At 41.8% G+C, this 27,972-nt stretch overlaps 1 protein-coding gene across 2 annotated transcripts in view; it reads right to left on the bottom strand.

Moving 5' to 3' along the window:
• The window catches only part of flnba (filamin B a), a 61,770-nt gene that overhangs the window by 12,022 nt on the left and 21,776 nt on the right, over positions 1-27,972 (bottom strand). The window contains exons 2-35 of one of the 2 annotated variants that reach the window (XM_015001675.2): positions 25,103-25,212; positions 24,859-24,994; positions 24,462-24,559; positions 24,028-24,175; positions 22,361-22,479; positions 22,202-22,276; positions 21,475-21,637; positions 21,186-21,386; positions 20,470-20,607; positions 19,356-19,482; positions 18,618-18,754; positions 18,316-18,509; positions 17,761-17,874; positions 17,130-17,273; positions 13,102-13,225; positions 12,170-12,330; positions 11,997-12,087; positions 11,036-11,190; positions 10,786-10,903; positions 10,027-10,106; positions 9,758-9,943; positions 8,495-8,809; positions 7,851-7,944; positions 6,601-6,801; positions 6,350-6,523; positions 6,111-6,273; positions 5,463-5,623; positions 4,137-4,428; positions 3,448-3,601; positions 3,189-3,378; positions 2,270-2,517; positions 1,699-1,782; positions 481-586; positions 262-402 (exon numbers count right to left, since the gene is read on the bottom strand). In XM_015001675.2, coding sequence (XP_014857161.2) covers positions 262-402; positions 481-586; positions 1,699-1,782; positions 2,270-2,517; positions 3,189-3,378; positions 3,448-3,601; positions 4,137-4,428; positions 5,463-5,623; positions 6,111-6,273; positions 6,350-6,523; positions 6,601-6,801; positions 7,851-7,944; positions 8,495-8,809; positions 9,758-9,943; positions 10,027-10,106; positions 10,786-10,903; positions 11,036-11,190; positions 11,997-12,087; positions 12,170-12,330; positions 13,102-13,225; positions 17,130-17,273; positions 17,761-17,874; positions 18,316-18,509; positions 18,618-18,754; positions 19,356-19,482; positions 20,470-20,607; positions 21,186-21,386; positions 21,475-21,637; positions 22,202-22,276; positions 22,361-22,479; positions 24,028-24,175; positions 24,462-24,559; positions 24,859-24,994; positions 25,103-25,212 — 5,142 coding nt within the window. The remainder of the gene's footprint in view (positions 1-261; positions 403-480; positions 587-1,698; positions 1,783-2,269; positions 2,518-3,188; positions 3,379-3,447; positions 3,602-4,136; positions 4,429-5,462; positions 5,624-6,110; positions 6,274-6,349; positions 6,524-6,600; positions 6,802-7,850; positions 7,945-8,494; positions 8,810-9,757; positions 9,944-10,026; positions 10,107-10,785; positions 10,904-11,035; positions 11,191-11,996; positions 12,088-12,169; positions 12,331-13,101; positions 13,226-17,129; positions 17,274-17,760; positions 17,875-18,315; positions 18,510-18,617; positions 18,755-19,355; positions 19,483-20,469; positions 20,608-21,185; positions 21,387-21,474; positions 21,638-22,201; positions 22,277-22,360; positions 22,480-24,027; positions 24,176-24,461; positions 24,560-24,858; positions 24,995-25,102; positions 25,213-27,972) is intronic. The other variant, XM_015001676.2, reaches the window with a different exon arrangement.

The raw sequence follows: 27,972 nt of genomic DNA, 5'->3' as shown, positions 1-27,972 counted from the left end.
ATAGAATTAGACTGAATAGATCCGCCCTTATGGATCAGGCACATCATCACAGATATCTGAACTACACGGTTTTTCAATATTGGTACCGATACAGATATTAATATCGGATCGTTGCATCTCTACCTGATGTGATGTCACCAGATTAAAGTGAAAGCTTCTTATTTTAAACAGTAATATTAATCTTTTAACACTTTTTCTAATTGATTAAATCACTCCCTGTATCGGACAGATTTTTAAAAGCAGCTTTATGTCGGTACCGACCTGGGATGTGTGTGCCATTGTACTTGATGTGCATCTCATGCAGGCCGGCCTCAGTTGGGGCGTACTGGACTATCACCGTCCCGTTTCCGTTGTCTGCGATCAGCGGCTGCGCAGACTTACCTGAAGGCATCAGCACCTCACCTGCAGAGAGAAACGACAGTGAAGGCATCTTTTCCGCTCTCTGTTCCCTCCGCTCCTCTCATCAGTGACTGAGTTTACCGGTGATTTCTCCCGGCCTGAAGGCGAACGGGATGATCATGTCAAACGGCCTGAAGCCGCTGCCGTTCACGCTGCTGCTGATTGGCTGGTAGTTCTCTGACGTCACCTGGACGACACACAGGTGGAGAGGGATTAAAACTGGAAACAGACTGACTGGACTGCACTGCAAACATGCTGCTGCTGCATCCAAGCCCCGCCCACACAGGGGCATCATGGGAAGTGTAGAGCAGTGAAGCGGTAAGGAGGAAGACAAGTGGTGACAGTGATGACGCAGCCAGCGATGAAGAATGGAAACTTTAACCCCCTAAATGAGAGAAAGAACCGTCTGCAGAGCCGCCCAGAAACCTGCATGATGTTAGCAGTGTGCCGCAATCCGATTGGCTGAGAGGAGAAAGGGAAGCGATGATGTCATGGAGGAGAAGCAGCCGAGTGAGAGAAGTTTAAAACGGAGAGAGAGAAAGAGAGATTGGTGTTGAACCTGCAGCTGCTCACCTGCAACAGAAAGGTGTGTGTGTGTGTGTAATGTTTACATCCATGCTCATATCTGTACAGATCTACAGTTTTTTTAATTAATAATCTGTCTTTTAATGCCAATTTAAACATCAACATTTTGTAAATTTTTTATTTAACCAACTCAGTTTATTGAGTATTTATGTTGAAAATATTGAAAACATAATTTTTAAGTATACTGAGTCAAAGATAATGTTTTACTTTATTATTTTATTTATACATATTGTCTGTTTTGTGTTTAAAGATTTATCTATATGGATAAATAAGATTTCTTTTCTTCAAACTGCTCCTTTTCATTAAGAACGTTTGTGTTAACATGTGACATGTTCATTTTAAACTGTAAATTAAATAAGATTTGCCCTTACTGTACACTATTTATGTTATTCTATCTTTGTGAGTCTCTTTGCTGTTACACAGAAATTTAGATTCTATCCAGTGTTATATCCATAATTTATCCAGAAAAATAGTTGTTTTTTTTACCAAAACTTGAACAAATGACCAGATTATTAAAATCAGATCAATCTTTATAAAATTTAAATTTAATTAGCATGAACTGTGCATATTTTATTGGCTCTGGACAGATGATCTGCAGGAAAAGAAAAAGATGGTAATCTATTACAAAAACCTGGAACATTGCTGCATGTGTGTGTGTGTGTGTGTGTGTGTGCGTGTGCGTGTGTGTGTATACTGGTGAGTGTATTGTGGTACCCATGGCTGGAAGCCAGCGCTAGGGGGACCGGCCTGTCTCTGTTGCGCCATCTGCTGTTGGCTGATGGGAACTTCATCAGTAGCCTGAGGGACACGATAAAACGGATTATTTCTAATTCAATAAAAAAAAAGCTGAATAGTCCGTTAAAAAAAAAAAATCATGAATAAAGTTACCAAGAATAACAGAGTTCCTCATTAAGTATTAATTTCCTCCAAAAAGTAATTTAATCCACAAACTTCAGTGGATTTTATTGTGATTTAAGGTGGGAGGCCCAGCCCCCTTGGAGGCGGGGCTAAGCCCACCCAGGCGTTTTGCACAGCTGAATGGTTGCCATGGAGATTAAAGAATTTCTTAAACATGAATGAAAGAATCAGAGCAAAGCGGGAATAACATTATAACAGTTTTACATGGTACTGCCCCTTTAACTGGTTTCTATACGTTTCCTGTGGAAATCGGCAGTTAAAAAACAAAATAAAACAAAACTAAAACTCAGCATCTTCAGCCTCATGCTGTCATTTTTATAAAGGGAAATAATCTTTGCGCTGATGTAAGTTAGCGACGGCCCCTCACCATGACTTTGAACGGGCTGCGCGGGATGTTTTCCCCTCCGAAGCGGACATAGATGGCGTAGTTCCCCGGAGCCGGCGTGGTGTAGTAGATGTCAAAGGTGCCGTCTTCATTCTCCAGAACCTCGGCCTCCACCTCGCTGCCATCGGGTTGGACCACCACGCAGCTCACCTTGCCCTTCCCGGCCGCCTTGGCGTTCACCACCAGGCCCAGCTCCTCGCCGATGGCCACGGTCGGGCCCACGCCCGGTCCTGGGGAGACGGAACCGTTGGTCGTTCTGAACCCACTGAACGAAGCTGGACCCCCCCTCCCTTATTCTGACCTCACAAAATTGGTGTCAAACATTCAGTAAAAGTTCTTCATTTTAAAGACATGAATAAATGTTTCCAGAGGTTTGTCACAATCACTCCCTGATTGCTATAAAAACTTTGGTTGCACAAACGTAGCGGAGTTGATCGTCACCAAATTTGTTCAATTTTGTAAATGAAAAGAGGGGGAAAGTTGACCTCTGACCTCCGGAAACTTCCCACATTTACAAAACTTAAGCAAATTTGGTCTCCAGCAACTGTGCTACAAATATTTCAGCTGCACAGTTAACTTATATCAATTTAGTTTGATTCGGTTAAAGCTGCAGAATGTAAAGTTTACGTTTGTTAAAACTGTTAGGATGTCAGTTTATTATGAGACAGATAATCTGTGAAAACATTTCCTCCATCTCCTCCCTGAGCTGCATTTGGCGTCTTAAGACATGCAACAAAATCAACCAATCAGAGGCAGGAGGCGGGTCTTCATGTGGAGAACCTCATAGTGACCTTTTTTGTAAATCTTAATTATAGAAGCACAAACAAAAATTTGTGCTGCACAAACTGACAGTAATTCCGTTTAGTTTGAAGATCTTCGCTCGGGTGAACGTCGTTTTTACCCGTCACCGTGCATTTGCTGGCGTCTCCGGTCGCCGTGGCGCGGACTCTGTAGGGTGACGCCGGGATGTCGTCGCCGCCGTATTTTATGACGATGGTGTAGCGCCCGGTCCGGTCGGGGACGTAGGACACCGTGTAGGTACCGTCATCGTTGTCAAGGATACTGGGCTGCTTGGGTTTCCCATCCTGGTCCTGCGGCGGACAAACGCATTGTGACGCAGTCTTTTCCGGTTACAGTGTGAGCGCGAGCAGGTTACTGACCGTGATGAGCACACTCAGCTGGCCCTGGCCGGCGTCTCTGGCGTCAATGTTGAACTGGACCGGGAAGCTGGCGGGGACGCCGCTGGTCAGCCCGGGGCCGCTGGCACGCACTTTACTGGCGTCATGGGTCGGCAGAACTCTGAACTTGAACGGACTGAAGGGATAGGATGAAACGGGTACGAGTTGAATCTCACTAAAAATGCCTCATTTCAGATTACAGCAGCTTTAGTCTGAAAACCTTCTGGGATCGTTTCCTTTGGTCGGTAACTGAACTGATCATCTTGGATTAATTTGAATTAAGACTCTTGTCATGGTAATTTTTTCTTGGTGATAAATTGTCCCAGAAGTTATTGCAATGAACAATTTTCAAGTAATACAACAGCAATAATACAATTAATATAACAGCATAATAATCTGAATGCTTACATTTGTCCACTGACGGGTTATTTTGCTTTGAACATGAAGATATTTTTCATACTTTTCCTTTAAATAAAAGGGAATGTAGAAGAAACTGCAAAGCCAGATGTTCATTTCAGAAAGTCTTACATGAAAAGTGGTTTAATTAAATAAAATCAGTCATTCAGAAGAAATTGAGTTTAAGCTAAACAAATTAAACATGGTGAAGTGTTTAATACTCCCAGCGTGTGTGTGTGTGTGTGTGTGTGTGTGTGTGTGTGTGTGTATTCCACCTGCGTGGAACGTCCTCATCTGCGTATTTGACGCAGACGGAGTACGGTCCCTCCACGGTCGGCGTGTACGACACGCCGTGCGTCCCGTCGCCGTTGTCCGTCACCTCCACCGGCTCCGCCAGCCCCTTCGGACCCGTGACGGCCACCGCCAGCGGCGCCTCGCCGGCCTTCCTGCAGTCCACACTGAAGGATTGTGGGATATTTGCCCTGACTCCCGACGCCACACCTGGACCAGACACCTTGACCTTACTGGAGTCGACCACGGCTTTCACCGGGACCTTAAACGGACTTCCTGCAAAATGAAAATATGGAGGGTTTTAAATGTAAAATACAGGTAGAAACTTTAAAAAAAGTATCTTTTCCCATTTGTGTTAATGTCACTTTGGTCAAAATGTGGTATGAGAAAGATAATTATATTATTTGTAAACACTGAAACGAGTGCAGCGGTGTCCAAAATGCGGTTCAGGGGCCGTTTCTGGTCCAGGGCAGCTGCTTGATTAAAATCTTCTGACAATGGAAAATGTCAAAGTATTTGTCGTTTAATAACCAACATTTCATAGCAAACAGAGCCACATTTTTTTAGTTACTTGGTCAAAAATGAAAGTTACTGCTTTAAACTTTGGTAAAAACAGGAAGCGTTAAAAGGAAAAAAAAGACAAATCCTGTTCTTACAATATGGCAAATCTGCAAAATCTTTTTTTAATTAAGGCTCTACAGTGATGCCCTTCCTTGTTAAACATATTGAAGGATTAGTTTATTGTTGAACAGGAAGAAAAAACTTTTTTTGTGAATTTTTCCCCCTCTTATGTAAGATTTTGGTATTTTAATGGATGTTTAAAACAAAAGCTGTTTAAAAATCTCCAACAAATCCTCGTTTTACGTCCTGCTCATGTCCTGCAGATGTGTTCAGACGTCGTGACACCTCCAGCCGGCGGAGCAAACATCAGAACCACGAACCGGCGGCGGCTCATTAAAGGTGTTAAACACGCCGCACAAAGTCAGTAAAACCGAGCCGCGTCTTTCCTGACGGAGCCAAAACCTCTCGGCCACATCTTTGAAGCATTAAAGTTGATCGCTCGGCATGAGTTTAACGAGACAAAAACAATCCGAAAACCTCAGAACATGAGGCGGAAATGAGGCCCGAGCCATCAAAGTTTATTTATGTTCAAGGCGAACGCAGATGCGAGCGAGTGTTTAATTCCTCTTCGTCACGTTATATTTATCATAATCCCCACCAAGAAAAGAAAATCATCTGAAATCCGGATTTTAACGAGAACATCTGCCAACGCTGAGCCGGCATCAGCCGGCGTGGAAGCGTGACCTCACCTGGGATGTGCTCGCCTCCGTAGGTGATGTTGATGTCGTAGAGGCCCGGCGTGAGCGGAACGTACTCCACGCTGCAGCTGCCATCTTTGTTGTCTTTGCACGACATCTTGGACTCAGACGGACCCTCCACGGTGATGCCCAGGCCGCCGATTCCTGCGCCCCTGTGAGGAGAAACGACGCCATGACGGTGGAGAACAGGTTGAGCAAAGACGCCGTCTTATGGTTTATAATAGAGATGGGAAAATTTTACAATCTCACGACTCGATTCTGATTTCTGGAGCCACAATTTGATAAAAAAAAAAATCAGGTTTTTTTTAATTTAAAAATAATGCTTTCTGCTTTAAACCATCAGTGTTCAAAGGATTCTCATGATCTACTTAATATTTAATAATATTTGTTTAATAGTTATTTAATACATTCTTTTGGTTTTTGCAGATTTAATTTTTGAAATTTTTTATTTTTTGGGGGGTTTCCATAGTAACAGTGATGTCAGCACACAGGGGGCGGCCATCTTGTTTTACAGCTTCTGTTTATCGAACTTTAAAAGGTCAGAGGTCAGCTCCACGATGATAAAATCTTCAGTAAAGAGAAAAGCTGATTTTTCTGATGAAGTAATTTTGTTTTGTAACTGGCGACGCTGTGAAGCACCTGGTGATGATGTTGAAGGTGTTGTTCTGGTCCGTCAGGGCCTGCTGCAGACCCGGCCCGGTCGCCACCACCCTGCTGGGGTCGCAGCCCTCCATCACAGAGACTCTGAACGGACTCTTGGGAACCGGCGTGTCGTCGTACAGGACGCTGACGCTGTGGACGCCTGGGAAAACAAACCAGGCGCTTCAGAACCAGCAGTCCATCAGGTGAACGGGTCGAGCCTCGCCCCGTAGCGGTACCGTTCTCGAAGGGCGTGTACTCGACGCTGTAGGTCCCGTCGGCCTGGTCGGTGACCACGCACTCCGTTAGAGCGCCGGACGGATTCTTGACCTCGGCCTTCACATGCTCTCCTCCTCGCCGGGTCAAAGGTCGGGCGTCCACTGTGAAATCTGTGGTGGCTTCTCTGAAAACGGCTGCAAAGGAAATTTAAAGTCGTTACACTTGAATTTTACCGACTTTTTCCCCAAACGAATCGGTTCCAGCCGCACACCTTGGCCCTCGACGCCGGGTCCAAACACTTTGACCTTGGAGGTGTCGACTGCAGGATCCACCATCACCTTGGCCGGGAATCCTGGCACGGATTTACCTCCGTACTTCAGCATCAGGGTGTACATGCCGGAGGTCAGGGGCACGTAGGTCACCGTGTACGTCCCGTCCTGGTTGTCCACCACCTCCGTCTTTGCTTTCATGCCTGAAATACAGAAAAAATGTCTTTCAAGGACAAAACACCATATTTAGGACGATTCCTTTGTCCTCACGCCGAAACGTTTCACCCATCCTGCTTTTAAACAGTTTGAGCTCCAATAAACTGGATGAGAATATCAATGTTCAGATCTTAGCACATATTTTTATGCCGTTCCTTTTTTCACTTTCGCTACATCAAAGAAATAAAAGTGGTGTGTTTGTTTTTTAATTACCACCAATTTCCAATTCTAGACATTAAAAATATTAAATCTGTATTTTAACAAAAGGTTATGTAGCTTTTGCTACTCTAAAGTTTTATTTTTATGGACTGAAGGCAAATTGTTTCTTTGGTTTTCAAATGTTGCAGATGTTTGATTACATAAAGGAGCCTGAATATAAATGCATGGCACACTTTTATAAAAAATAAAAACTCTTTCAACTGGAAGTTCTGTTTATCTTTTACAGAAATCTCAAACTATGTGAAGGCTTCTTTTAACGTGATCAAATTAAAATGTAAACACTTTCTCAGGCAGAAATGAGTTTGAACTACTGACAAACAGGTTTAATTTAATCAAATTAACATTAATACAACTGAATTAGTTTGGATAATATGATGCCTCAAATGCTACTTTATATTTAAAATAAAATGAAACTACCTTTCACTTCTTCACATGAGAATCTTGCATTTTTTCCAGTGTTGAGTGATAAACGTAAACAATTATGTGTAAGTATAAAAAGTTATACAACTTGGTTTGTGCGACGTATTGGCCAGATAACTGATTTAATCTAATAAATTTAATTTCCATTAAATTTTTATATTATGCATCTATATTGACACTTTATCATTTATTTATTATTATTTTTTGCTCAATTTCTGTGTTGTAAATGTGCAGCTGAATTACAATGAAGTTGTTTTTTTTCTGCAGGACATTTCAGCCTTTCCTTACATTTAAATCCGCTAAATTAATATCTGATGAGAACTTTTACCCAGAAGCCTCGCTGCTTCTTCGCTGAACACACTTTGACCCAGGTGGCCATTTTATGAGCCGGACTTACCTGAGCCCGGTCCAGACTCCGGCGCCGCGTCCAGGCTGAGCTGACCCGGTCCGGCCCGAGAGCAGTCCACGTTCAGAACGCTGATCTCTCCAACCTGCAAATGCCAAGCCCAGATTACGTCTTCACTTCTGATACCGATATGCGAGATTCAGTGTCAAACAATACCGACCCGATTCAGGAAAGCAGCTGATTGACTTAAAATGTTTCCTTTTTAAAATTGATTAAATTACAAATGTATTTTATAACTCTGCACCAGAACAGCACATTAAATACACCAATAGCTTCATGAAACATGTAAAAACAAGTTTAATTTGTTCAGTCAGTGCAATTAGGAGAAAAACAGCTAATATAAAATAATTAATAAAGCAAAAACAAACTACAAAAAAAACAAAAAAAAAAACTTTCATACGGTTCAGAAAGTGCGATTAGGAATTTCCAAAAATAAATAATGAAGTACGGCGTCGCTGAGAGCACAAAGCGTAGAATTAGGCTGAACAGATCTGCCCTCATGGATCAGGAACATCGTCATCGATACCCGATCCATAACTTCTCAATATTGGGATCAATATTAATATCTGATCGGTGCATCTTTAGTTTGAAAGACTCCAGATGGCTGAACAATAAAAGCAGCAGAAAAGTCTCACCTTCGCCTTCTTCAGCCCCGACCCCGAGGCGACCACCTTGGAGGGGTCAAAGGGCATCTGGATGTCGGCTCTGAAGGGCGAGCCGGGGATGTGGACGTTTTCGAACAGGATGTTGACCAGGTAGTCTCCGGGCTCGGTGGGCAGGTAGGAGACGGAGCAGGTGCCGTCGCCGTTGTCCGAACACTCGATCTTCGCCTCGGTCGGACCCTCCACCGTCAGGCCCAGACCGCCGGTTCCGGCCCCCTTCGTGTCGATGGTGAACTCGGCCGGGTCGCCGACCAAACCTCCCTTCAGCCCGGGACCGAACGCCTTCACCTGGAACCACAACAGACCGACGTCGTTATTTAAACCTGGAGTTAACCAGAGAAATGAATCCTTCGGTACGAGGAGGCGAATCCAGTGCTGCGAAACTGATCATAAAATCTGATTCAACATTTTAAAATTCCATTCTTCTGCTTTTCTTTGCTTTTGATTTAAATATAGTTTATTTGTATGTTTATTTTTTATTACACTACATTCAATAAACTATTACTAAATATAAAGTTATGTGCAAATTAAACATTAGAAATTACTCCAAATATTCAGAAACACTGAAATCAATATTTTCCAATATTAAACATAACATAAAAATAAAACTTACAGTAGGTAATGGGCAGTAAAAGTACTCCTAAACGCTGCTCGAGTAAATGTAACTAGTTACGACCCACCTCTCTAAATCATTAAAAAGTTACATTAACCTTAAAGCACTAATAAATGTTAGCTGTGCTAACGCTAAACGGCTACACCAACACTGTATTTAGTAGAAGCTAATGCTAACGCGCTGACTTCAATTTAAATTTCATCTGCTTTTAAAAACTAAACCCAATTGGCACCAAGCTGATCTTGATCTCATCCACATGTTCCTCAGATATTTATGTTTATTTCTCACTCCGTTTTATTTTATTCCTGTTGGTTTCTTGCTTTAAATAAAGTTAGTGGAAAAAGCAAAAGTGAAGAGAGTGCTGCATAAAGTGGCTTCAAAATAAAAGCATTAATATAAATGTCTAAATACCAAAACAACACAGATGTCAAACTTTAACAGACGCAAAACAGCCATGTAAATTAGCGCTTACCGATTTAGTGCCAAGGGCACTCAACGTTTTCAAAGCTAGCAAAACCGCTAAATATTAGCTCTGCTGTTAGCAGATGGTTTCTTTATGGTTCAAACCTGAAATAAAAAGACCAGACAGAGAATAGTTGTCAGGTTTCCTGCTTGGCGCTCACCTTGCTGGGGTCTGGAGGCAGCTGGGCCTCCACAGGGAAGGGGCTTCCCGGGACGGGGTGCCCGTCGTAGGACACGTTGACTGCGTAGACGCCCTCCTCTGTTGGGGTGTAGCGGACCGAGCTGACGGCTGCTCTCCCCGGCTGGGGCTCCACTTTACAAGGCACCGCTCTCTGGCTCGGACTCAGCTGGAAACGGCAGCAGGAGCGGAAAGGGCATCAGCGTCGAGTTAAAAAGCTATAAAAACTTAAACTGCAGCGTTGGTACCGACCACTTCCACCTCCAGCTGACCCTGGCCTCCGGCGCCCTGGGTGTCCACCATGAACTGCTGCTCCTCGTTCACCTCCACCCCTGCAATGCGTTCAGGAAGCTTCAGCTACACGCTCAGAAACATGACCCACTCGTTTTAATGACTCAAAATAACATTTCAGAAAATATAAAGGAATGAAGCGATTAATCGGATTAATCACGATGAATCAATTACTGAAATAATCGTCAACTAATTTAGCAATCAGTTAATCATTAGCTGGAGAATACAGACTGGAACAAAGTTGATATTGAAACAATAACACAATCAGTAATCAGGGCAGTAATATATTCTACCCAGAACTCAAGTTTCATAGTTTCAGCTTCACCTGGTTCAAATTTTGTAAAAATAAATAAAATCCTATTTTTTTACATAAAAATGTTTTCTGTTAAAAAAAATCCTATTTTCTTTATTTTTTTAGCAATCCAGTTACCGATCAGATAAATAAAACAGATCAGCCCCACAGAGGTATCAACGTTAAGCTGGGCAGAACGCGCTGCACTTATTTTTGTTCTGCAGATGCTTCCTGTGTTAAATGATCAAACATTCACTAAAGGTTATTATGTTATTGCATTTTAGGCAATAAAATGCTTCTTACTTATTAATTTAATTATTTTTCACCAGACTAATCAATATCTATAACAATCATTCGCTGCAGAAGCTAAAACTATCAGATGAAACTCCTGATAGCTCAGAGTTTCGGATGGTCCCTGAACGTCTCACTTCCGTCCAAGTTGTCCACGGAGATTTTGCTGAGGTCCAGCGGAGCGGCGACGCCAACCGTGAAGGGGCTGCTGGAAATGGGGTCACCGCCAAAGGTCACCACGATGGTCATCTCCCCCTGCAGACACCCAGAGCATGACCTCAAACACGCTGCTGTCTCACTGCAGACCGAGTTCGCTTCATCCAGTTCTGGCAGTAAAAGTTTCCAGTAAGAATCCAAAGTGCACAAATGCTGTGCGGCCCGGCGTACCTGCTGCACAGGTGTGTACTTGACGGTGTGAGAGTAGTCGTAGTTGTCGATGATGTCGAAGTCTTTCACCGACGAGGAGAATGTGACGTCCAGCGGCGCTTTACCGGCTCCTTTGGTTACCACGGTGAAATGGGTCGGCTTACCGCTCTCCACACCTGCACAGGTGGAGAGACAGAAAACAGTTCAAAACGAGCAGAGACACTACAGGTAACGATCAAATTAGTCTAGTTTTTAAATAATGGTCGACTAATTTAGTGATCAGTTAATTGTTAACTGGAGAAAACAGAAATTAGCTGAAAGATCAACACAGTTAAAAAACATTTGTAGATATGACCTGGACAACCGAGTATTAAAGCCATTTTAATAAAAGATTATGGGAATAAAGTCATAAATACAGATAATAATAAAGCAAAAAAATAAATACTGGAATAAAGTCGGATAGCTGAGGATAGAATTGGAATTTAATTCTCGTAGAAATGTTTTTGTAATTTTCCATTGTAGTTCCACTCAGAAAACCAATAGGCCATTTTTTCTTTTTGCTTCAAAGTATGTAAAAAAACAAAACAACAACTGACTAGCACCTTTGCTATCCAGTTATTGATCATTTGATTACAAAATTAAACAGATCAGCTGTATTTATATTATCACTTGCTCTAAATTATCAAGAATTCACTAAAGGAATTGTATGTTATTGCATTTAAGGCAGTAATATATTTTTCTTATTTAGGAAAGGATGTGAATCATTTGTTATTTGCATTTTAATGCATTTCTGACATTGTAAAAAAATATAAGAAATCAGATTTAAAAATGTCCCAATTTCTGTATCCGATCGTCAGAACAGCCGATTAATCGTCAGAACAGCCGATTAATCGTCAGAATAAATTGATTGCTAAAATAATCGTGCATTGCTGAAGCTGCTAAAACCATCCAGCCTCTGCAGAAGTGGAGCGAGGTCCCTCACCGGTCGGGGCCAGTCCTGGACCTTTGGCCTTAACCTTCGAAGCATCATGAGACGGCTCCACTTTCACCATGAACGGACTGTGAGGGACTTCCTGGAAATCATCCAAATGCAAATAAATTACATCACAAACCTTAAGAACCTGCTGGCTTGGCGTTTCGGAGCTTTGCTCGCACCTGGTCGGTGAACATGACCTTCACCGTCAGCCTGCCCGCAGCAGGAGGGACGTATTTGACGGTGAACGTGTCGTTGGCGTTGGGAATGATGTCAAAGTCCACGTCGGCCTCCTGGTCACTGTCTGTGCTGGAGTCCCACTTGATGCCCACGCTGACGTCCCCTGAACACAAACAGAACAAACCAGCTGCATAACCCGATACCTGCTGGGCCCTTTCAGGTGTAGAGACAGTTTCTGCCTCTAGGGGGAGCCGGCCGGTTTCACCAACACCTGAAACACTCCGGATGCTGCAGGTTTTCCAGTAATATAAACAGAGCGAGGAATTCAAAGAATGAAGAGCCGACAGACGAAACCGTGACCGCAGAGAGAGAAACCGATGGCAGCTGGGAGATTTTCACTTTCTCCAGGTGAGTTTATGTTTATCTCAACACAACAGAGACCAAAACCAAAACAGCCTCCAACTCTGTTCAGCTGATGAAACAGCTGAACAGATGAAGTCGGACCGATTTCTCTGGGTTCTTGTCCGGTTTTGAGAGTCACATCGTAATCATTTCGTTTATGTAATTTGTTGGTTCAGAGAAAATATGGGGAAAGGTTGAGAAAAAAAAGCTACAAAAACAATGAAAATATCTGCAGATTTGTAACACGGCTTCATTTCTTGGCATCCCAAGCTCCTAATAAGAGTTTTAATTTCCCCAAAAACTAATTTTTAAAATATTTCAGGACATTTTTGTCCCCTAATCGTTGACTGTTAATGATGAACATGAGGGAGTGTGAGCAGGTGATGAAGGACGACGTGTGTGTTGATCAGGGCGTGAATTTCCTGCAGGCAGGTTTCAGGGTCATGAAGGTGTGTGTGTGTGTGTGTGTGTGTGTGTGTGTGTGTGTGTGTGTGTGTGTGTGTGTGTGTGTGTGTGTGTGTGTGTGTCATACCGTCTCCGGCTCCTGAACAATCCACAGTGAAGTGTGTCGGCTCATTGGCCTTCAGCCCGCTTCGCTCCACTCCTGGACCAAACACCTTCACCTTGTTGGGGTGACTTCCTTTCCCCACGTTCACCTGCAAACACACACACACACACACACACACACACACACACACACACACACACACACACACACACACACACACCTCTCTTTAATTAAAGCAACATTTACAGGGATTCATGAGGAATGTTCTCAGAATACAAAACAACTTGTCCCTTCACAATAAAAGCACTTTTAAATGGATCCGATGGACTTTGATGCTGAAATAAAATTTTACAATCAGGAATTCAATAATTTATTAGTTTGAAAAGTTTTAACCTACAGCTGCAGATTTAAACTTCAAGCTTCTGACCCAACAGAACCAGAATCACAACCAGACAATACATTCATCAGTTTGTCTTTTTTTTTAAACCTTGCAACTAAAAAATGAATAGTAATTATTTTTTAATTTTACTTTAATGCTCATATTTATTTAAGCTTTTTTTGTTGGTTTATTCCCATTAATTTGATGATTTTTTTGAAACACCCTTAAAAACATTTAAATATTCAGGATAAAATTTGTGTTTTAATACTCAATATAATAAAATCTGATGCTGGTGAATCAAAATATGATAAAAGAGTCATTAGAACTGCAGATAAATATTAAAAAATATTAGATTCTGGTTCCATAAAGTAAAACTTTTGTTTTCTTTCAGGTGACAGGATTTATTCATATTTTCTCAAAACTCTTCCAACAAATTTGTGTTTTTAGGTGTTTTTTTTTTTTTTTTTTTTTTTTACATCTTTGGATTCTTGACAGAAACAACCCGAGTTAAAACACAGTAATTATGATTTCAATCAGCATTTCATATTTTAGAAGAATTAATGGAGAATAATAACCAGGTAAAAACAAAAAAGAGCCAAACGACAGTAAAACATTTAAATTAAACTTTATTTTTTAAACCAATTTAACTTTCATTTGATTTACTGATTAAAGTAAAATTATTTCAGTACAGTGAGTAAATAAGATCTGAATTAACATTTCAGAACAAAAAACACAAAAATGAATAAAACTTGTGTTTCTTTCCACTGAAATTAGAAACGATTCAGCATCTCTAAGTTATTATGAAGTAGATTAAACTTTCAGTCTACCAGCCGTCCTTCAGACCAGTTTGGGTTTTAAAACCAGTTGGAAAGGAAATGTGCAGCTTTTAAACTTTGACTTTTTGAAATGTTTGGACCTGCTTGGATCTGTAATCCTGATCCAAATGTTGGTTTTTATTACAGAGAAACTTCTATAAATACTCAGATTCTTCTTCTGCTCCTCATTTAGATAATTCAAGTGTCTTTGCCAACTTCTGATTTCTGTTGGCATCGTCAGAAATTCCTGAACGATGTGCAAACACTCGTCACATTTACAGTTTCTCATGAGACTACGCTGCAGGTGAAACCAGGACAGAGGACAGCTGATAAACTGATGGAGTAAAATATGACTAACAGAATTCAGAGTGATGTTAGTGCACAGAGGAGTGGTTAGTAAACATTAACTGCACAAAGAAAACCTTTTCCACTCAGATTTAAGGACACAGATCACCTTGAACTGAATACACATGGAAAATCTACATTAATTTTCTATTTACCGTCAATCTTAGAATGACAAGTGGAGTGGAAAAGGTTTTCATTCGACAGTAAAAAAAGGTGTGAAGCTCCACTTATCTGAACCTCCGAGGTTTTCCAAACCATAAATTTCGGTTCCTGTGCTTCTGGCGATTTGGCCACAGATTTCAGGAGCGTTTCAAACCGCTCCCGTCAGACAAGCTGCTGCCTCTCAAATGTTTTCTGACTCAATGGAAGCAAAAGCAGCTCAGGGTTTAGTGATAAAATCCTTTTAAAACTGTGATGTTATGTTGACAGTACAGTCAACACTCAAAGATCCTCTATGTGTGAAGAGCCTCCACTCTGCTCAGGCTCCCAGATGTAAACTCTCACTGGTTCATTTCAACATGTTATTCAGTCCTTCCAGGTTTTCATGGTTTTTATTTTTTGGTGATAGTTTAGAAATATTTGCAAGAAATTTTCCTCATTAAACCCTTTAAAAAAAAGTAACTCATTGCAAAATGTGCAAAATAATTTCCTCACTTTCAGGGAGAACAGAGTAAACGTGACTTTTGTATCAACTGCGGATTATAACTTGACATCAAGTGAGTCAGTAGTGTAGAAGTAAGAGATACTGCCACCTATTGGTGGGAGTTAGCATCACGTTTTTAAAGAAAATTTGCATTAAATTTATAACTCCATTAGCGCATAAAATGCAGGGATTTGTTGATTTTGTGTAAATTAAAAAAAAACTGTAGTGATTATTTTGTGAAGAACAGCACAGGTTGAAAATAAAATAATTTGTGTGATTAGATTTGAGTCACAAAAGGTTCAGGTGAGTGAAACTTAAGTTACATTTAAAAACAATAAAACTACATTCATAGGGTTTACAGTGCAGACATGGGTGCTCAGTGCATGAAGAGTGAAACAAACAACACAGACAATGAGACGGTACAGCCGGGTTAACAGCACAAAACAAATTCACGGCGTATAAAAATAAAAGCTTCTGAGATATTTTTGATCAGTAGTTGAACATAAAGGACAGCCGATACATCTGGACAAAAATCAAGATGTTTAATTCAGAAACTTGTTTTAGCTGAATAGTTCAGTCAGTAACTTCAGTAAATACTTTTAAAATAAAACAAATAAATCACCAGCAGAAACAGACTCATCTGCATTTATTCAGGTTTCTGCAAAACCATCAGGATAAATTCGACTAAAAAAGTGGAGGAGGTCAAGGATTTCACTGGATAATTAAAACTTAAAGACGACATTTTATGTCTCGCTTTGTTCGAAGGCGACTGAGATCAAACTGAGTATAAAGACCATATACTGCAAAAACACAAAGTATTTTTGATCTAATTTAGTGCAAATATCTCGTACCTCATTGAATTAAGACAAACCTAACTCAACTTTAAGGAAAATCCTTAATATTGATTAAAAAGTACTAGTTCCACTGAAATTATTTCTCTTATAACAAGACATTTTAATAATGTCAATAACCTGCCATAGGAACTAATACTTCTTTATCAGTATTTAAAGAGTTTTCCAGATACATAATCAAGTAACTATGTTAACTTTGTCATAAAAATGCTGTATATATCAAACATGACTTAAAACAAATTTTACTTCTTGATTCAACATCTTAAAATTGGGTCTCTGTCTCTTTAAAACCCCCTGAAGCTTCACCTTCTTCAAAACATGGCTCCTCTATTAACCCTCTAACAACGTTTTTACCGGCGTTACTCCAAGTAGCTCCTACAATGAGCTCAGTAGTTCCACCAGGTGTTTGCTAATTGCTGCTGGCTAGTCTGAAGCAGCTGAGGGGGAGGAGCTTAGTCTCAAAGGCAGGGCCAAGTCCAACCAGGCTTTTTGCACAGCTGAACGGTTTCCATGGAGATTAAGGCAGGTATGTTTTTGATGAGGGAACAACATTAAGATAATGTAAAGCTAAAAAAGAAAACTTTTTCTTTACATTACACTGCTCCTTAAAACAAGCTCTTGTAGCTTAGGAGCTACATGCGAGTTAAGTTTTGTCTCATTTCAAGAATTATACGATATTTGCACTGGAAACTAGACAGAAATGCTTAGTAAGATTTTGTGTTTTTACAGCGTAAACATGAGAAAGTACCTGGTGCATATATCGGTTTATTTAAAGCTTAAAGGTGTTTGCAGAATCGCCTCCACGGCTCAGTAGCTACCATCTAATACTTGAACCTCTGCTCAGTGTAAGTCGTGATAATGATCAGAGGTTTCCTGGTTTTTCTGCCTCCAGCTGAACTTTTGATCAAAAGTCGCTCTGACTCGACCGTTTCTACCGTCTCGACCTCGACCTGCTCGTTGCGTTTGAGCAGCGTTACGCTACTTCCTGCAGTAAGGAGGGGCTGTGATTGGCTGCTTACCCGGAAGGGGCTGTTGGGGACGCTGACTCCGGCCCAGCTGACGGACACGGTGTGCTTCAGAGAGGAGGAGGGCGTGTAGCAGCACTGGTACAGGCCTTCCCCTTTGCTCCTCACCTTCACCTCCACAGGAAGCCCCTCTGCATCCTGAAACACACAAACAGCAACAGGTTGATCACACAATGCATGTTTAATGGTTCACTTTCATCCCCTCCTCTTATAAATCCAGCAGTTCATCCCAGACCAATGACTAATACTTGTTGAAGGGCGATTTTGTTCAGAGAAATCAGCCATCCTGTTTGGTTTTTATTTCAATTTCATTTTGGGTTTTGTTTGGTTCTTTTGGATATCTGAAATGTCTTCCAGTTCTGCTCTTAAAGGTGACCCATTTTACTTCCTTGACCCGGTTAGGATGGGTTCATTACATTTTTTTGGACGAAATGATTCTTGGATAACGCCTTGGAGATGTTCTAGGGCGTCCTGTCACTTTAAATCCAACTAAAGCGATGTTGGGTCGGTGTGATGCTGAGGGCAGCAGAGGCTCAGAGGAAAAACTGGTGGTTTGTAAATGAAGATTTAAGAGTTTTTCTTCTGGCTCCATAAGGAATCAGTTTGAACGTTTCGAGACTCCCACCTGAGCGGTGATCTTCAGAGGCCCTTTCCCGGCGTCTTCTGCCTCCACCGTGAACTCGGCCAGCTGGTCCACCTGGCAGCCGGTCGGTTCCAGGCCCGGCCCGTAAGCCCGGACCTGAAAACGGAGAAAAGAAGATCAAGATCTCCCCCAACGTTACAAACTATGGAGAAAATACTCCAGTCTTCACTATTAGGGATGCAGGCTACCGACTAATGAGTTAAACTGAAGCTGATGAACTTAATCGACTCACGATTAACTGACAAGCGGTGAGTTTTCTCTTGTATTAAGAGACATGAGGGTCTCTAAGGAGTTCATCAAGTTTACATTTCAACACAGAACCACTTGCAGAGCTCCGTTTGGAGCGTTTTATTTTCCCGTTCTGGGATACATCTTTGATTCTGTATCAACTGGCTCTGACCAGCTGCGCCCTCTACTGGATGGAGGCCAAACTACAACACTGAAATAAGGTCTAGGAAGGCATTTAATTGATGGCAACTAATTTTAATCTAAAAGCATCAATCATAAGTAATCTGTATATTTTGCTCGTTGTCTGACCTTCTCCGGGTGGCTGGTGTTGTTGTCGGGGACGATGTGGGCCATGAAGGGGCTGAGCTCGATGTCCTCTTCGTCGCAGGTCACATGGACGGCGTATTCCCCGGCTTCTGTCGGCCAGTAGCGAACGTCACACGACCCGTCGTTTTTATCCTCGCACTCGATTTTAGCCTGGGACGGACCCTCAATGGCGAAACCTGAAAACACCCAGCAAATCAGAGCAGAGAGGATGAAAAAATAGACATTTTGCAGCAAGAAACTCTTACGATTAGGTGGATAATTACAGAGGAGTGAAACAAACTTACCAAGAACTCCGACGTCAGTGCCGATGGACTCCACCACAAAGGTTGCAGGTTTACCCACAATGCCGCCCTTCAACCCAGGACCCCAGGCCCTGATCTGCTGAGGCCCGGCCTCCGGACTGATCGCCACGTCAAACGGACTGTTGAGGAAAAAAAGAGGAAGAGACGAGTCAGAATGAAAGAAGAAGAAAAGCTGCAGCTCTGCTCTTCTCTCCTCACCAAGCAGAATTAATCTGTGATTTATTCATATCGTACGGAAGAAGATTAGGGCCACAAATAATTATTTTGTCCGAATTTTGAGAGAAAAAAAAAGAAGTAATTCTGAGGGGAAAAAGTCCACATTCTTGGTCTCAGTGGCCCTAATCCTCTTCCATAGTATCTTAAATCACTGCAGAAAAACATTTATATGCGTAAATAAAATTTCAGTCTGAATCAGGGGAATAAATGCTCATCCTCCTCCTGCATAATGTGGCCTTTTATAACCTGCTTGGTTTTCCTTTCACTCAGTAGAAAAAGAAAGTTGTTTTAAGGTCATTTTAAGATAAATCACTCTGTTGAACATAAGAACCTCAAACTTTCTGGTCTGTTAAACATTCAGTTCTGATTAATTAAATCCTCCAGTTTGTCTCAGACGCTGTGGTGCTTATATGTGCACAGCAAACAAAAAATGCATCAGCAAGTACTTCATTCCAATCAGATGAGATGTAATCCTGCAGAGCTGATGTTCGATTTGCTGCTCACCTCTTGGGGATGTGCTGACCCCCCCAGGTGATGGAGACCGTGTACTTTCCAGGACTTCTCGGGTAATACTCGTAGCAGAAAACGCCATCCTGACTGAGAACCTGCTTCACCGGCTCCTCGTTGCCTTCTGCAAGGGCAAACAGCCATATTCATACAAACAGTAAAAACTAATGTCAAATTCTCTTTTTTAGGACATTTTATTGATTGAATGCAAAGAGGAAGACTCTTAAACAGTAGCAGTGGAACAGCGAGCCTTCAGAGGTGTGGCGGATACTTTGACTGGGTCCATCGCTAATAAAGTGAAACTATTAAATATTTTATATAGTAGCTCAAGAAATGTTGAAACGCTACCTGAAAGGCAAACAGTAAATATCTGCATGCTTAACTACACATGCTTAGTCTATGAAATTCATGTTAAATGTTTTTCTTAAAACTTTTCAATTTCCAGTTTCTGCCACTTGGGGCAGCATTCTGATCGCCTTTTCATCCAACGATTCATCAAACAAGCTTAGAAATCCTAAAAACTGATTGGAATCCACTAGAACCAAACCAATTAATTATTATTATTTTTTAAATTAGCTTGTTGGAATTAGATTTTATAAACCTGATTAATTAAGAAGTTAGATGATTATTCACTACTGCCGGTTGCATAAGTTGCTACATGTGTAGTTAGCCTCGACAGGAAGCTAGCATTCAAATGCAAAAGAAACTGATCAGCAGTCTGTTCATGTCTGCCGTTTAATAGCATTTGGCATTCAGAACAAGAAATTTGGCAGCAGCTGTGGAAGTTCAGAAAACTGTAGACCCACTCTACAAAAACAAGCAGACGAGGAGGAAGACTAAGAAAAAAACCTCACATTGCAGTAGATGCAGAGATAACTGCAACATTTCACAGCATGAATACAATGAAACTATTCCTGCCTGTTTTTGGGGGGAAAAAAGTAGAACATTCTTCAAATGCCAACCAAGTTATCTCAATATTATCTTTTATGAAATGTATTACAGTGTCTGCCTGGTACAAAATAATAAAAAGTAACTGAAAGCAGCTGCAGTAAAGACCTGACGGACTTTAAGGTTTTTCTGGAAGTTTGATGGAAGAACAAACTTTACTCACTGGAATCTTTGATGAGCACCTTCAGCTCTCCACTGCCGGCGTTCCTGGTGTCCACCTTGAAGTCTCCAACCTGCTTGACCCTCATCCCCGCCGGCTGCAGACCCCGACCTGTCGCCCTGCAGGCGCCTGGCATGCAGGCTGACGGACAGAAAACTTAAACTGGCAGCAGTGTGTTGATCAAAGCTAGGGCTGAACAACATAGCTGAAAAACACATCATGAAATAAGCATTTCATATCGATCAATAGATAAGTACTGATTAGTTTTTGTTTTAAATATCTGAAATTCTATCAAACTGGCAGCGTGACCTTTCCTCTTATCCACAACAGTAAGCGTTTAACTGGCATTAAGCAATTATGAGGCACGGTGGCAAAACCTTATTCGAGGTGCTAGCTAAGCAGAGACTGAGCGAGGTGCTAGCTAAGCAGAGACGGAGCGAGGTGCTAGCTAAGTAGAGACTGAGCGAGTTGCTAGCTAAGTAGAGACTGAGCGAGTTAGTTGACCCCACCAGTTTTACTTAGCTAGCCGTGAGGTTGAGCAGAAATCTTTCTTCTGCCTACCTCCCCCAGAATGCTGTGCGGTTCTGGATCAGAGTTCAGTGAAATTATTGAAAATTCTATGAGATGTACCATCTACTTGTATTGATCACGTGTCTATCGTGATGCATATTAATTTATTGTCCAGCCTAATGAAAACAATAAAAGGATAAACCTCTCACCTGGTCCAACGTCCACAGCGAAGGGGCTCTTGGGGACTCCCACTCCTCCAAAGGTGACGGTGATGGCGTGCGGCCCGGCCTGCGTGGGGCGGTAGGTACAGCGGTACACGCTGTCACCCTTATCCTCCATCATCACCTCCACGCTGTTCTGGCGGCCCTGTGGGTCTCGGATCATGGCTGTCACGTCTCCCGTTCCAGCTCCTGTTCAGAGCAAACAAGGAGGAAGAAAGCTTCAGCCAACATGTCGTCGATCGGTTTAAAGAGACGATGGCGGGTCGGTGCAGCTCACCTGCCGTGTAGATGTCAAAGTAGGTGGGTTTGTTGGCGATGTTGCCCACAGGTTCGATTCCAGGGCCTTTCACCGTTACTTTGGACGCGTCTCCCAGCGCCTTGTCCACATTCACCTCAAACGGACTTTTAGGAATCTGCTGGCCTGCGAACAACACAGTCACCTGGAAAAAACAAAATTATTTGTTATGAACGTGCCCCCAACTCAACATTTACACTCCCACTTAAAAATGGCTCCAAACAAATGCACAATTATACAACCATACATCTTTGAAAAGCAGAAGTGGAGCCTCCTGCACAACTAACAAGAATGTAGGAAGTTGTTTCTGGATGGCAAGTCAACAACCAAACCAAACACTTGTCTTTTTCAGCAGCCATTGTACAGCACATACAGCGGTAAAACCAGCTGACCAAATGTGCTGGAGATCTGCTTGGGTTGCTAGGTAACAGGCAAAGTTCCACTGGGGTTACTAGGAAACGGTGCCGTGCCCATGGAATGCGACTTAATCAGGAGGTTATTGAAACGGCTCGGCTTCCAGGCACCAAAAGATCAACTTAATGCCAAAGAATGGCTAGATATTTTTTTTAAAGTGCTTGAACTTCTTTTTAGTCCCAAATGGATGCATAAAAACACACAAAATGTGATTTTTGCATTAAGTCCCCTTTTAAGTGAAGCAAACATTTATGAAGCTGCAATAATTCTGGTTTATTGTCACCATAAATCTTACCTTATGAGGCCCCATGACCTGAGGAACGTAGGTGACGCTGTACGTCTTCTTGCCCTCGTTCGGCTCCACCTTCAGCTAAAAACAAACACGGGGACATTTGAGAGTCAGCCTTTGACCTTTGACTGGAGCGGCCCCCAGCATCACCAGACAAAGCGTTACCTCCTCCCGGGTGCCATCTGGATGGTCCAGGTAGGCCATGACCTGACCCTGACCCGCGCTGAACGTGTCCACGGTGAACACAGCAGGACGCAGCACTCGGTTCCCTGTGGGTTCGATACCTGCACAGCATAAACGGCAGCTTAGAAAGCTATGCTAGCTGTCGTTTTAAATGCTGACCAAAGATATAGTCCATGTATTTTATTCTTGATTCAAGAAAATTATAACTTAATTGGAAGAATGAACAGTGGAAACAGACTAAAAAAAAAAAAAAAAAGTATTTTTCAACCACAGATGGAACATGTTTAAAGCATTGTTCTGTTTTTAAAGTGTAAAGGTAATAGAAAGTTTTGGGAACTGGCTCCAACAAAAGGGAAATGTTTGTTTTGTTTAATCACCTGTTTCTGGTAATGTCCTGTTTTGAATTGTGTAAACCTAAATAAGAGTTTGAAAAAAGGAGAAAAGTCTGAGCAAACAGACTAAATACAGGCTGCTGTGCCACACAGCGAGTCTGAAAATGATTCAGCCAAACTGGGCTGTGATTAAACTGCTTCCCCCTACAAACGCAACAACTACAACTTTAAAACAGGAGGCAGGGATTTTAGTTTCTTCTGTTAAGGTTTTTAAACGGTAAAAGGGAATTTGATGAGTTAACTGAATTAGCTATTTTTACCGTTTTATAATTCTTTACTTCCCCCTCAGTCACGCATTCTCCTTTAATGGAAAATGCATGACTGACTGGGAAGTTAATTGAATTTTCAACAGATTGTTCTTAAGCTACCAGGCTGTAAATCTGGTTTTGGCTTTAATGTTGCAAAACTGACAGAAGCAGAAAAAAACGGAGAAACATGGATGATTTTACAGAGACTGAGTGGCTTTAGGTTGTGTTGCTTCTGCAGCTATTCAGAGAATTTCCTCTTCTGGATTACAAAGTTGGGAAACGGCATCACTGGGGTGTGTGTGTGTGTGTGTGTGTGTGTGTGTGTGTGTGTGTGTGTCATTGTTCACCCAAGCAGGAAGTCGCTTCCTTTCATTGTCAGAGCAACATTCCCATTGCTCCCATTATCCAACGTGTGTTTTGGTGGAAACATTTAATCTACTGCAAAGGTGTCAAACTCATTTTCGTCTTGGGCCAAATTAAGATAATAAATATTTTTAAAGAGCCAGTCGTGCCAGGATGTATTGATAAAACCGATTAATAAGCTTAAAATATTAATAAATAGCTGTCTCTGCACTTTATAAATACTTCTTAAAATTAAATATTGAACATCTTTTCACGTTGTTCAGTTTGCTTTTGTTTTCATGATTTTGGGTGTGAGTTTATAACTATTTGCACAAAGGTATGACGTTACACACGACTTTGTTACTCGCCATATTGATCGCTGACTATTTGTCATCAAATAACGCAGAGGCAGTAGAGTCGTAAAAGACAGAAATACTGCCTCCTACAGGAGGGAGGACACAAAAAAATGTTTTTCACAATTTTTGCAGAAAATTTGCAACAAAACTTCCAGTTATGCATTATGAATTCAGCTCATGTTTGACCCACCTGACCTTCTGCATCCCAAACAATCGTGACTGACGGTTTGGTTTGCAGTCACTGTTGGGGTCAGAGGTCAGGGTGTGGAGCGTTAATTTGGTTTTGTAGCGCTGCGTATGTGTGGGTTTACCGGGTCCGTATGCGCGGGCCTTCTTGGGGTTCAGTTTGGGTTTGAGCGGCGCGCCGGGCTTTAGCTTGGCTTTGGGGAACTGAGACAGGTAGGTCATGACGGACTGCTCGTCCACGCTGGGGTCGATGATCTCCTCTGGAGCGATCACCTGCAGACATCCGGCGATGAAGGACAACATTGAGGAATCCCTTACAGGAAGAGGAACTAAACCGTCCAGCAGAACCCGTCTGCTTCTGAACCAAAAGCGCTCAGGAGCCAGAACTTTCTCCAGACAAACAGAACCTAAACTGAAGTTTTTATTAGCCCCAATGCAATAAATGGTTCCATAAATAATAATAATATTGTTGCTTTCGGACCATTTTCAAGTATTAAAGTGGTAACTATTATAGCACCGACTGTCAGTAAAGTAAAAACAAACTCAGGTGAAAACCCACCTGTGGGATGCCCAGCCAGTCGTCAGCCAGCTGCATGGCTTCAGTAGCGTTCTCCACTGGTTTCACTGGATCCCAGGTCTCCCAGTCTGGACACAGGCCTGAGAGAGAGAGAGCATTTGTTAGAGAATCAGCAGCAACAACTTTACTGCTAAACACAGGACAAAAATATCCTTATAAAACATAATTACACGTTTCAGGCATTAAACTCTGGCTGAGCATTGCTAGCTTCGCTCTAATGAGCAGCCAGACAAAACCAAACGCTTCAGATCCAACCGATCCGAGCAGAAACCCGAGATTTACACCAGAAAAGCAACGATGGTGCTGAAATCTACTGGAAGAGTTTAAAATAAATCCAGTTTAGATCTTGGAGCTTCAGGTGTCCCAGTGCCTGGTTTACCTGGTGCACAGCTGTCCACCAGAGCTCCCAGTGCCCTCCCGTTCCTCCAGTCCTGGCTGAAGTTGGTGATCGGCAGATCAGGGACTTTGTGTTGAATCCAGCCCAGCAAACGCTGCTTAGGCGTCTTTGTCTCTGCCTGAAAAGAAGCAAAGCCATGAGATCTGCTCTCCATCTAAATGTTCTTTTTTAAAATGTTTTTAAATAAATAACATAAAAACAAACAGATTGACTGAAATCTGTTCACCTCTTCGTCCTCGCCCTCCCAGGCTGGCATGGAGATGGAGTAGTGCAGGATCAGGGTCCAGATCAAACCCAGGATCAGCTTCAGGTTCCCGTCTACGATAGCTTTAGAGTCTGAAACAAACAAAACAATAGACTTTAGATTTTACATCATTTTAACGTCTCACTGATCCAGACTGGATAATTTATTGTTTCTATAAAATGAGTTGAAGGAAGCATCTTCGTTTCCCCTCAGATGGTCGTCTCACCACATTTCATTAATAAATGACCTGAAACTTTGATCTCTAGTAAAATACACAAAAAAACTGTTTTCCATTTGTGATAAAAACACCAACAGAACCCAGTAGATGAATATTTGGGCATTATAAGTCTGGTGGGCCTCCAGGCTTTACTTCCCCCACCAGGCTAACCTATTTATTTATTTAAATAGGGTTTTTATACACCAGTAACAGAAGAGACGGATTAAGCCAGGGGTGCCCAAAGTGAGGCCCGGGGGCCATTTGCAGCCCTCAGAACAATTTTGTGCGGTCCTTGATCACAGTTCAGGCTGTTGATGCAGAATTAAAAATAATGTTGGGGTGAAGTTTTCACTGATGCCAGGTAAGGTGCAACAAAGTATTCATCTGGTTTCTGCTTCAATTTCTTTTATTAGTAAAAGGAGAAAAACTCAGTGGCTTTAAGTTAGTCTTTTAGTTTAACAAGCTTGTCAAAATAAAGCTGCACTGAGCCATATGATGTTCTTATGAAGAAGAAAGAAAATCCTGCAGATGATGAAAGCTTTAGAGTATGGTCTGCTGAGTTTGGCAAACCTGCAGGACTGTTTTTAATTGCTCATCTCATTACAGTATTGTGCTTAGTTTGTTTATTCTTATGTAAAAACATATTTAGTTTTTGCTTTTAAAATTGTGTTTCTTTCAACTCGACAGTTTTGGACCCTGTGCCAAAAGGTTTGGAGACGCTGGATTAAGCTAAACTTACTGAACTGCTGACCACTGCGCGGTTCCTGCACCTCCCTGTTAGCCTGACACGCCGTCATTTCCAAATTATGATCCCTGATTGTGCAACTCTGGACATGTGTGACATTTTTAATGGAGGAAAACACAGCGGGTCGCTGGCGGGTCGCCCCAGAGCGACGAGCGGCGGGTTTAGCAGGTTTTCTGGGTGAAAACTCAGAAGTGTAAACACTTCACAGCAGCAGAGGAGCGAGCACACATGGAGAGCTGCTGGACGCGTCCGTCTCTGAGCGCTTGTGCAACCGTGTTGGTGACAGAAACGAGCCGCGTCCCCAGCGTTTAGAAAAACCCTCTGGTCCAAACGGGGAAGCTCCAGTTCTGCTCCACAGCTGTGATCCAAACATGTCTCATCAGCTCAGGTTGAGGTGGAGGCGCCGCACCGCGCCCCTGGTGACACAACGATGACTGAGCGCCTCAGAGGAGAAGTTACGACATCAGGATTCCTGCATTTCTAATCTTCCTCCATTATCTCACCGCTGGTTTGATTCCGACCCCAGCCGTTTTGTTTACGCCTCGTTTTAATTGATCTGGATTCACCAACTTTCCTTTTCTCTCTGAGGTCGGAACAATGAACTTGTGCATCAGGCCATGTGTCGGTGGGAGCAAACATCCTGTTAGTGATCATCGCTGACCTTTAACCCCACACCCACCCACAGATGAACTCAGCTTTCTGATTAATCGCACCACAAGTTCACACTTTTCAGCCTGAAACCAGGAAGCTGCAACAGGACTGATCATGAATCATGTTTTTATAAATCATCCTTTGTTTATATAAATATCGTCTCCTAGTGAAAGACAGAGTTTAGAGTGGAACGTTTATTTAGCATAATTACTCGCATTGTGAAACGTCTGGCTTCATTCTGATTGATTCACTTTCAAATGACAGTTATTTAGTACTTTGCTCATTTAGGAAAAGTTGCACTGAACTTGCCTTGTTTTCCTGTTTGCCATGTTTTAACATGTTTAGAAAGAAAGATTCTTCATAAGAAAGAATTATGGAAAACAGAGTGTCTTCAGTCAGAGGCTTCTTCAGATTCACTGCAACACAGACTGCTATAAGAAATTTTTCCCGCTGACAGCCATCACCACCTACAATAACTCTGAATTAATATCAAACGGCATCAGATTATGTCTGTCTATTCAGTCACTGAAAACTAAAAGTTAAACTAAATGTTACCATTTAATAAAAACGTAATTAAAAAGTCTAGTTTTTTTAATAAAACGGTCACCAGGCTGGATGAAACTTTTAACAGTTAACATAAAACTGAAACTACATGGAAACATCTTCACTGTTAAGTACGGTGGCGTTTCTGTGATGCTGTGGGCCAGAATGAGTTTCTCCACAAAGAAAACAAACAAAAGGGGTTCTGGAAGCCTGGCGGCTTCATGACCTCCGACCCCAGGGAGATTCATTGCCAATTAACTCAGATTTAATTAATTTAATAATTTTAAAGAAACTGACGTAAAAACATATGCAGCTTCTGAAAAACTAAACTTTAATAATCAGAAACTTGTAAATTATCTACTCTTCTTCAGAAATTTAACTAATTTATCCCTCTGTTATATTTTTTATTTTCTTTTTGCTGTAAAATATCCTTTATTTGAAAGTATTTTGACACAAGAAAATGATATTTGTATAGATTAAAAGGCACTTTTTGTTTTTACCAATTTATGTATATATTTATTCAACTTTTTTTTTTTTACTTTATCCTACTTTGACCGTGTCTGTGGTTGTTTTTTTATTACATTATTGTGATATTTGCCATTGTGTTAAAGATCCTCTATGTAATGTTATTTGAAGTAAAAAACAATTAACTGCAAACAGAGAATAAAACTGCAGCGTTGCCACTTTGTCTTTTAT

The sequence above is a fragment of the Poecilia mexicana genome, unplaced genomic scaffold (assembly GCF_051168715.1).
Source record: "Poecilia mexicana isolate PSO_F unplaced genomic scaffold, ASM5116871v1 scaffold_5, whole genome shotgun sequence".
Classification (NCBI taxonomy): Eukaryota; Metazoa; Chordata; class Actinopteri; order Cyprinodontiformes; family Poeciliidae; genus Poecilia; species Poecilia mexicana.
The sequence above is the reverse complement of the archived record's forward strand: the minus strand, read 5'-3'. Positions and strand labels throughout refer to the sequence as shown.